The 10,285-nt window shown below is 41.3% G+C and overlaps 1 protein-coding gene and 1 non-coding gene across 2 annotated transcripts in view; both read left to right on the top strand.

The window, feature by feature from the left end:
• The first annotated feature begins 77 nt into the window (after positions 1–77).
• AP-1-2beta (adaptor protein complex 1/2, beta subunit) overlaps positions 78–10,285 on the top strand; it is a 36,011-nt gene continuing 25,803 nt past the window's right edge. The window contains exons 1-4 of the mRNA XM_067110455.1: positions 78–228; positions 2,807–2,967; positions 3,476–3,624; positions 10,128–10,284. Coding sequence (XP_066966556.1) covers positions 2,838–2,967; positions 3,476–3,624; positions 10,128–10,284 — 436 coding nt within the window. The 5' untranslated portion in view covers positions 78–228; positions 2,807–2,837. The remainder of the gene's footprint in view (positions 229–2,806; positions 2,968–3,475; positions 3,625–10,127; position 10,285) is intronic.
• On the top strand, positions 5,470–5,571 carry LOC136850231 (U6 spliceosomal RNA). The gene has a single exon (XR_010856587.1). It is a non-coding gene; the product is annotated as a U6 spliceosomal RNA (small nuclear RNA).

The raw sequence follows: 10,285 nt of genomic DNA, 5'->3' as shown, positions 1-10,285 counted from the left end.
TTATTATGTATTCTTATGCTTTATTTTGCTATATAATTGGTATTTTGGGTACATTTATTGAGTTCTGAAAGACACTCTACTTTACTGTAAATACTTTCAGTGGGTAGGCCACGGGGGTGTAACACTCCCTTCAGTGGGTGCTAGATGACCTCAGCGCCATCTAAACGTCAACAATTGTGACAGAAGTCGATGGGAGGAGACTTTTCACCTATACCGGGCCCTATTTCGGTAAATTAACAGTTATACCTTGTATATATTTTCACTGATGTTTTCTTTTCGTACAGGAGTGTTTGTGTTTGCTTCTCCGAGATAATCTGAGAGAATTTAAAGGAATTTGTAGGAGAATAAACTGAGGGAACCTCTTGAGATTGTAGGGTCTTGAAGGCCTATGGAAATACTTCCTAGCATAGGCCTGGTCAAATCGTAGGTGAAAATCTTGACGTAACCGAGTGTAGCTTCTTTCAATATAAATGTTAATCGTTTCTTAACGATTTTGAGATTCGTTGTCGTTATAGCCAATGAAAACGTTAAAGCATTCGGTAATAACGTAACCATCCTAGCTAGGTGTTTAAGTTTGTAGCCTATAACAGTATTCTCCTTGTATTTAAATGCATTTTTTTATCTATTTATTAATTTAATTTAATTTTTTAATAAGTGAGATCCCGTCTTTCTCTATTTCCTTTCTCTAGATCTCGTCTCTCTCTATTTCCTTTCTCTACTTCCTTTCACCACCTCTTTCTTCTCCTTTCTCTAGATCTCGTCTTTCTCTATTTCCTTTCTCTACTTCCTTTCACCACCTCTCTCTTCTCCCTAATGAACACCATTTTCTTTGGAAGCTTGAATTTCAAGTCAATGGCCCCCGTGATCTCGTTCCATATGAATAGCCTAAGGTTCATCATTAGGCTATTAACATAGCCTTCAGGTAAGGTATATAATAACATTTAGATGCGGAATAGTAACAGTTGTATTTCTATATTGCATTCCCATTTGTTTTATGTGAATTTGAGATTGATTTTTATGAGGAAACCGTAGTTTGTTTTAGCGAGGTTTTGAGCCCTAAGTCTAGCCTAGCCTAAGCTTTCAAAAAATGTTTTTTGCTCTGAAGTATTTTACTGGCCAAACTAAGTGCCAATTCTCTGTAACATTAAGCATTTACTAGAGTGTAAATTGCTAGAGTATTTTTAAGTTTAATTTTACGCTTTACACCAATTTTGGTCAGGGAAATATGGAAAAGGATCAATGCTTATTTTTGTATTCCTTTACCCTACATCTAACAGTTAGGCTAATTTGGGACTAATTTGGTAACCCATGGCTTTTGGAGGATAAAAAAAAAAGGAGGGGGTAAATTACACCAATAGTCGTAATAAAACATGCCAAAAACAAAAGCGTAACAGTTGTATGGGTCGTTTGTGTGAACACTAAATCACATTGAGCTTGGGAAGACAAACTGACTGTGGATTCTGTCAACATATGCTATGCTTAATGCTTACCCTTAGTATTTGAATAGTATAGTGGTTCGTACCCTGCTCATTTTCATAGAGAAATTGCCAGAAATTATGAACCCAAAATACTGCTGAAAGTTCACTTACCTGGGTATAATTAAACCAAGGTTTTTCATGCCTGATGTGGGCTACTTGTTGAGCATAATAGACTTTTGAAGAAAAATATTAACAGATATACTGTATACTTGTAAAACTAGTTGTACACATTCAACCTTTCACATATGTTAGTTAACTGTTAAAATTCCTTTCACAGTCCAAAAGAAAATTGCTGTAACCGTAACCAGTATGACTTTCTGAAATCTTTTTCACATTCTGAACTTTTTTTCATGTGAATGGTTTACAGTGTTTTATTTATTCATAGTTTTTGTTATGTATGGGACCACTGAAAAATATTATTCCTTGTGCATCATGCACAGTCAGTTACATAGACTTGTGTCAGGAAGCTAAATCTTTTAGCAAATGTTGTAAATAAGGAAGTGAGTATATATTTTATTATTGGTAAATATTCAGATAAGTTGCTAAGTTTTAGGTTTCTTGTTAAACCAAAAATATTAGTTAGCATTAGACAAGAATTAGCAGTTAATGTTAAATTTACAGTATACAGTACAGTGCTGTGTCGATTACAGTGTTAGACTAGTTAAATGAGATATTAATTTTTTCTTACGCCGTTGAAGTGATACAATTAATTTTTTTTTAACATCATTTTATTTGGTGCACTTAGATATTTTTTGAAAGTGCCATAAACTGATTGCTCATGTGAGAAGTCTGGAATATCTAGTTTACAAAAGATAAAAAAAAAATGAAAAGTTGTAGTACTTTGAAGCACAGAAAACTGCTATATATTATACAGCTAACCTCTGATTCATGGGGATCGTCCCCCATAAATAGCTAAAAATCTGCAAATACTTAAAACCCCTCTAAAAACACTTAGAACTGCCCATTTTGATAGTTTAAACACAGAAAACCCTGTAAAATGCATATACCAGAGTATTTTAATAGTTTTATCACAAAAAAGTGCATTTATTCATGAAAATTATATGAAAATACAGTAATTAGTGAATATTTCTCAGTGAAAAATACTGCGAATGGGTGAATTTTCCGCGAATAATGGCTAGATATGTTCCACAGAGAAACCCGCGAATGCGCGAGTCTGCAAATCATGAGAACGCGAGTACGGGGGTTACTGTACTTAGTAAGGCCATGAGTGGTGTTTGTTGACGCTGGCTGTTGTTATAGACTAGAAGCTGTGTTCTTTGTGGAAACTTAGTATTCTATCTTTTTTCCTAATTATATTTTCTTTCCAGTGATTCAGTTGGTTATTAGAAGAGGCCCAAGATGACAGACTCAAAGTATTTTACAACCACCAAAAAGGGTGAAATTTTTGAGCTTAAGTCAGAATTAAACAGTGATAAAAAAGAGAAGAAGAAGGAAGCTGTGAAGAAAGTTATTGCATCTATGACAGTCGGTGAGTTTCTTTGGATATACTGTAGCTGTGTTTTGGTTTCATTGTGGTGGACCTTTTGGTCTTAAGTAATTAAAATATTACAGAATTGCTGAAGTATTGATCTGTGTTATATTTACACTCCCTCACTGTGTATGTTTATATTTTACTAATATTTATTTGCGTCTACAAAGCTTTTCAGTATAGAGGTTAAAGGGATGCACAGAAAACTCTTTACAGGTATATTCTTGAAACTGAGAAGTTACTAAAGGAAATGCTCCATTACAGTGAACCTCAGCTTTTGATTGGTGCAATTGCTTTATTTTATCCATAACTTGAACCAGTTTCTTTAGTATTCAAAGGGACACTCACCCACCTTACTCAGTTTGAAGCTTCAGTTCAGCCAAAATAGATTACAAATATTCTGTGATATTTTATCCAAGTTATCACTTTCTGTTAGTAATACTTTGAGGAAAGAAGCTTACATAGTATTCCTTATAGTAAGTTTTTACTTGTATTTTTATTTTATCAGGCAAGGATGTGTCAGCCCTTTTTCCTGATGTTGTTAACTGTATGCAGACTGACAATTTGGAACTGAAGAAGCTTGTTTACTTATACCTTATGAATTATGCCAAGTCCCAGCCAGACATGGCCATTATGGCTGTAAATACTTTTGTCAAGGTAAGGCGTACATCTGGTGAAGGTCATCTCATTCAAGAAGTAATTGTGTTACGATATATTGTTGCATAATTTGTAGTTGCCAGGTATTTTAAGTTTGCTCAGTTGAAATTGGTCTGACGATATATGATTAGACAATGAATTGCCTGTTCAGTCAAGTGATTGATAATTATTTTTTTTTGTTACTTACAGGCTTATTTGTTCATGAGACTTACCTGCCAGATATATATATAGCTGTATTCATCCACAGAATCAAATTCTCTCATACACGCAGTGTTTGTCAGGTGGTTAGTACCTTAATCCCGCCGCTTGGGAGGCGGGTATCAGAACTATTCCCATTTTCTATTCAGATTTTCTCTGTCGCTGGACTGCCAACACCTGCTTGTCAGTTCCTCCGCTTTGGATTTTCAATATTTTGTCATTTGAGTATTTTGCTGTTTTTTGTATTCAACTGATCTGTGACTTGGCATACGCCGGAATGTTTTTGATTTTGCTTGACTTTTTATAATTATATATGTCTACTTCTAGCTATCGTAGGTCTGTAGGTTTGGCAATGTAGGCGCAGGCTATCAAGACTTTGATAGTTCCTCACTTTATGTATGATATGTAGAGGTATTCAATGCTGTATGATAATCGTAATGAATGTGTGATTGTCTGAGGTGAGTGGCGTAATATAACCTATATGCTTAAATTGAGCGTGATAGGCTTATGAAAATCTTCCAGAGTGTTTTAGGTTGGTCGGTCAGGGATTTTCACGCTAGTAACTAGCTGTAGTCCTAATTTAGTGTTACTTTAAACCTGGTAGTTTGTTGTGCAATAAAATTCCCTGGCTCAAAAAAGGGAGTCACGTGCTCTGAAAACTAAAGTGAATGCAACTCAAACGCATAGTGTTAGTGCTAGTGCCCCTAGTGTTGTGGAGGGGCGTCAGATCGGCCCCTATAATGCTCTAGGCCTGACCTCTGTCGAACTCCCAGGACCAGGAGGGGCATGTCGAAGTCGCATGAGGGTTACGGGGGCTTCCCACCCGATCTGGCGTCCCTTCTGCAGGTCCCTGATGACGCTACCCAGGCTGCCAGGGATCGTGCTCAGGGCACGATCCTGAAGGATTGCTTCTCGTCCTCCGACACGTCCTCCCGCCACGGGGTTGGAGCTCGGTTGGACTCTCGCCTCTTAAGAGAAGAGAGAGAGGACGCCACGCCCTCTTCCTCTAGACGTTTGTACTCTTCCCGAAAAGTTGCGTGGATATTCCTCTGCAGAAGAGAATAAAGTGTTTTTCTAATGATCACTACTCGACCCCCTGTCGCTAGCTTAAGGCAAGGGCAGAGCTTTTTCCTGTGGAAGGAAGTATACGCCTCTCGCCCCTTTCCTTCTCTCCAGGTTCAGCCCTTCTTCCAGAGAGTGGCTTCTCCAACGCTGTAAGATTTTGTTGGGTTTGCAACAACAGCTGGATGCTCTCATGAACCTTTCAAGATTCGAATCTGCCTGTTAAGAGGTACAGACTTTAACCTTTCGTCTCCGCTTCAGGAACGATACAGAGCGTCTGTCGTCTAGAGAGAGTGTTTAGTGGCTTCCTATTCGTCTTCCCGAGTTGAGGTGTTGGCCTTTCTCTTGTCTAGCGCCAGGAGCGTCTTTGCTCTTCGGGCGCTTTCTCACGCTTCAAGGCCTCTCACCTTGACGCCGGGCGCCGCCTAGCATGACGCGACCGCCACGCCAGACTCTCTTCAGTACTTGCCACGGAGCTCTCGCGCGTCACGCCATGACGCCCGCGCGTCGGATAGCTTCAAGTCTTGTGTTGACGCCCACGCCTGCAGTTGTTTCATTGATGACCAACTTCCATCTGCTGTCCTTCTGTTCAAGCTTCGCAGATATGTTTCTACTTAAACGTGATACAGAGAAGATTAGCATGGCTCGCGCAAGTATGACACGCTAATCGACTCCTTCCTCATTTTTTATGTTTCTATACGATGCCGAGGAAGAAGAAACTCTGCCGTTCCAGGAGTTCCCGCCACGACGCTAATCGAGAAACAAGTTCCTTCACCAAGACCCGCCATTTATCAGACATCCTTGTCTGTTTAAGGATTTGTTTGGAAGAGAAAACTGCTTTCGCTTCTTCTTCTTCCTCTGATCATCGAGTTGGCTTTTTCTCAGTGATCTGAAATCTCCCTGACTTTCAACAAATGAAGAAGTCCTCTTCTACCTCGAAGGTTTTAAGAAAGTCTTAGACTGGATGTCTTGACTAGAAGAACCAAATAAAACTTCTGGATTTTTTTTGCATCTATTCCCTCGACTTTGTCGGGAAAAGTGGAGTAAAAGTTCGCACACAGGGGAAGATATGGGCAAAACAGTAACCTATCATAGTCAAGGCATATTTTTCAAAGTAATGATATTGTAGATATCGTACTTGTCCTCTTCCATGAAATTTCCATCTTTACTGATCATGGCACCTCAAAAGGATTCAAGCACGTGGAAGTTTTTAAACTGGATGGAATGGCTGCCTAGGGCACCAAGGCAGTCAGTCGTATTAGTCTGGGGAGCTTGTCCATAGCTTCGTATGCCACAACCTCAGCCATGGTTCAGATCTGACCATTTAGCTTCATTTAGCTCTTTAAAGCTAGAGTTTTGTTTCATTTTTTGGCTTTTCATTCCTGTCATAAAAACATCAAACCCAGTAACGGCAAGCAAATAAATACCCCAGACCTGGCAAAAACTCCATTTTCAGGAAAGGCCACTCAAGACCTCTTCGTCCTCAAAACTGCATCTCTCAGCGAACGCTTGCCACTCGTGTCTCAGATCAAAAGTAAAAGCTGAAAGCTCAAATTTCAGGAGGCTCTTCCACGGGCAACCCAAACCCGTACCACGAGAGAGAGAGTTTTTTCTGAAAGGAATGTTACCCCAAGAGAGGTAGCAGTGACTCCCTTCATCTCCAGATGCCAGTTGGAGCCAGGCTTCATTTGCTCAAGCCTGAAAAAGAGTGAGGGGCAGATGTCCCTCTCCAAGTTAGAGAGAGGTTACTTGATTCCTTCCTGTTTTCCGCCTTTTTGTTTTTGCCCAACTGCCTTCCTGCAAACAGAAAATTATTTGACCTTTCTGAACAGATGTTCGAGCGGAGAGCAGTGGAACAGTCTTGACCAAAATCCCCGGGATTTATAACAGATTGTTTAGTCCTAAACATTCAGTAGGCTGGGACCTGAGATCTTGGATGGGTCAACAGGTTAAACAACTTGGTCCGGAAGGACAAGTTCAAGATGAAACGTTTCAGTCTATTTTAGGAGCTTCTTCATCCCGGGATTGATGGTGTCTTTGGATCTTCAAGATGCATACTTCCACGCCCACCATCCGCTGCTCAAGTGCATTCAGGTTGTCTTGGGGGGGACAAGACGTACCAGTCAGGGCTCTGCTTTGGACTGCACAACGGCCATACTACTTGAAAACACCGCTCGTCCGATCAGGTGTTTACGAACGTTTTCTCATGATGGCTGGAAGAACATACCAGATGGTGGCTGTCACATTTGCCTCGAGTCAGCCCCATGATTCTATCTGTCGCACGCCAGGATCTCACAGACTTCTGACGACTGGTTGATCTTGAGCGTCGTCGGCCGGGGGGTGTCTGAGGACCTTCATTTGACTTGATCTAGTGGAGTCCCGATTTCTGATCTGTGGAGAAATCGCAACTGATCCCCTCTCAGTCCATTGTGTCTGGGAATTCAGATGATTTAGCGGCTTTTATAGCTCCGGCCTAAGAACGCAAGTCTTTGTAAAAAGCTCTGTAGGCTCTTCTTGAAAAGGAAACATCTGTGAGGGAATGGATGAGTCTGCTGGGGACTCATTTCTCGCTGAGTAGCGTTTGTTTCTCTGGGGAAGGCTGCAGATCTTCAGGCCTCTCCAGTTCTTTTGTTGGAGAACTGAAGAACAAGGGAAGACTTGGAAAAGATAGAAATTGAGAATCCTTCCTCCATAAAGAGGATCTGTGGTGGTCGATCCAACGGAATTGGGGAGAGGATCTCCCTCAAGCTTCTGAGCCCCAACCTAGTGTTGCTTTCTCCGGACGCTTTCTAACGGCTAAAGATAACACTGGGAGGGAGAAAGTGTCAGAACCTGGAAAGGGCAACAGCTGTCCTGGCACATCAACATCAAAGAGTTGGCAGCATCTTTAGCCGGCCAAGTCTTCGAGGTCCAAGTTTACAATCACGCTGTTCAAGGTTCGACAACAACCTGGACAATACTTGCTCCCTGTTCAGCCTTGTAAGAGAAATTATCCTTTGGGCTCTAGGCTGTACATTACAATCCTCAACAAGATTTGGTTGCAGAGGTAGAAAATGTTCGAGCAGACTGCTCTGTTGGCGCAACTCCCCTTCCAACGGAATGGACCTTCATCAGAGGTCGCTGGCATTTTTGAAATTTGGGGGTCGCCATCTTGTCCAGGATTTTCACGACCTCAAGAACAGCATGGCCCTCATCTACTGCCTATCTGTACTGACCCAGGAGCAGTGGCGATAGAAGGCTTCTTCCTGGGATTGACATTTCTGATGTTTACTTTTTCCCCTGCCTCAAAATTTGGGAGAAGTGCTTCGCAAAGTTCATGGCTCTCAAGGAACAAGAGATGACTCTATCCCGCTGTTTTTCCTCTAAACCAAATGGTTTTCTGTGGAGATTCTCTTCTGGTTAGTGATGCCCAGACCTTACCTTTGAGAGCAGATCTGTTTGGTACAAACCCACTTCACGAGATATCTTAAACTTCCTCACAAACCTGACTCTTTCAGACTATCGAAATTGGTCAGAGCGAGGGGTTTTCTGGCGAGGGCACGGCCATCGCTAGAGCCAGAAGAGCTTCATCTAAAGGTATATCTAGTGGTAAAGTAACCTTCAGACCTTCAAAGGCAGAAAGAAGAAGGAGTTTCCTCTTCCTCTATCATTTGAGCCAAATAGCTGATTTTCTTCTTTTAAGAGAAAACTCGTTAGCAGTCCTAACTATCAAGGTTATCGGAGCATGCCGCATTGTTTTCAGACAGAGGATTAGCTTTGTCTAATATAATTTCCGACGATCTCTTGAGATCTTTAAACATCTAGGTCTTCCTATTCCCTACTTGGAATTTGGATGTTGTGCTAAGTTTTAATGTTTGTCCTTTGAGCCTTCCACTCATGCATCTCTTAAGGGCGATGTTACTTAGAAAACGTCTTCCTCATTGCTCTGGCGACGTAAGAGAGTGAGTGAAGTTCAGGCTTTGTGGGCATCAAGGAACACAATGCTGTCTGCTCGTTGTCCCTAAGTTCCTGGCTAAGAATGATAGGTCTTCTAACCCTTTGGACAGAGCACTTGAAACAAAGGTTTAGCAGACTAGCTTGACAGAATCCTGAGAGAGTTCTGTGTCCAGTTAGAGCCTCAAGTACTACTGAAGAATCACAGACCCGAGGTCCATCGACACTTTTTATGGTGTCGTGAAACATCCTGTTAATCCCCTATGTCGAAGAACGCAATTGGCGCATTCTTCATTAGGGACGTCATTAAGGACGCACACTTCAGTTGTGCGAAACCCAAGTTGTTGGAGAGTTAACGCCACGAGGTGAGGGCAGTCGCCACTCCATGGCATGCTTCAAGAAAAATATGGCGCTCAGTGATATTATCAGCGCATTTTGGTTGAATCAGCGTTTGCCTCACACTCTTAAGAGATGTCAAGGTAGCTAATGAAAATTGCTATTTTGGGACCACTGTTGCTGCTTCAGCAACCTTGGGGACAAGGGGGTCCATCCTGATCCTATCTTTTTTAATTGTGTTTTTTATGGTTGATGGGCCGACTGACTGGTGGCAGTCTTCCCAATCTTTGCATAATCAAAGTGCTGGTTAGGTGGTTGGTAATGCCAAAGTGTCCTGGTATTATGGGCCATGATCTAGTCACATTGTGTCACGCCTGACAGATCATCCAGCAGTCGCCAGCTATCGTGGTCACTACCTGTGGGTCTCTAGTAAAGCAGAAGCAGGCCAGTGACAGTAACCACTCAGTCAGCTACGCATACCAGATATGAACCAAACAATTTTATCTCAATAAATTGGTTTTTTCCCATTATTCTTGGCTGCCCTACCTCCCAAAGGTGGTATTCAGCTATATCTGGCAGGTAAGTCTCATGGAAACAAAATGATATTTAATGATAAATAAAGTTTGTTCATACTACCTGGCAGATATATATATTTATATTGTCTTCCCCTCCTCCTCCTCAGGAGACAGCATGTTAGAAAAATCTCAAAGAAATGGGAATGGTTTCTTGATAATTCCCAGCGGCGGGAATGGCACTAACCACCTGTCCAGCCACTGTGCCGCGAATTTGAAATTGTCGGACTCTTTCGGAGACTACAGCCATATATATCTGCCAGGTAAGTATGAACAAAACTTATTTTTGATTATTAAACACACTTCTATACGTAACTCACGAACAAATCAGTTTTATTTGTAGTTTCAGAAGTGAATATATTATGTGTCCCTGATTTTTGCTTTAAAAATGCATCTTCTCAGGATTGTGAGGACCCAAACCCATTAATTAGAGCTTTAGCTGTCCGGACCATGGGTTGCATCAGAGTTGATAAGATCACAGAATACTTATGTGAGCCATTGAGGAAATGTCTCAAGGATGAAGATCCATATGTGCGGCAATCCGAGAAGGAAATTTCATG

This window comes from Macrobrachium rosenbergii, chromosome 2, assembly GCF_040412425.1.
Source record: "Macrobrachium rosenbergii isolate ZJJX-2024 chromosome 2, ASM4041242v1, whole genome shotgun sequence".
NCBI classification, from domain to species: domain Eukaryota; kingdom Metazoa; phylum Arthropoda; class Malacostraca; order Decapoda; family Palaemonidae; genus Macrobrachium; species Macrobrachium rosenbergii.
This window is presented reverse-complemented; position numbering and strand designations above follow the sequence as displayed.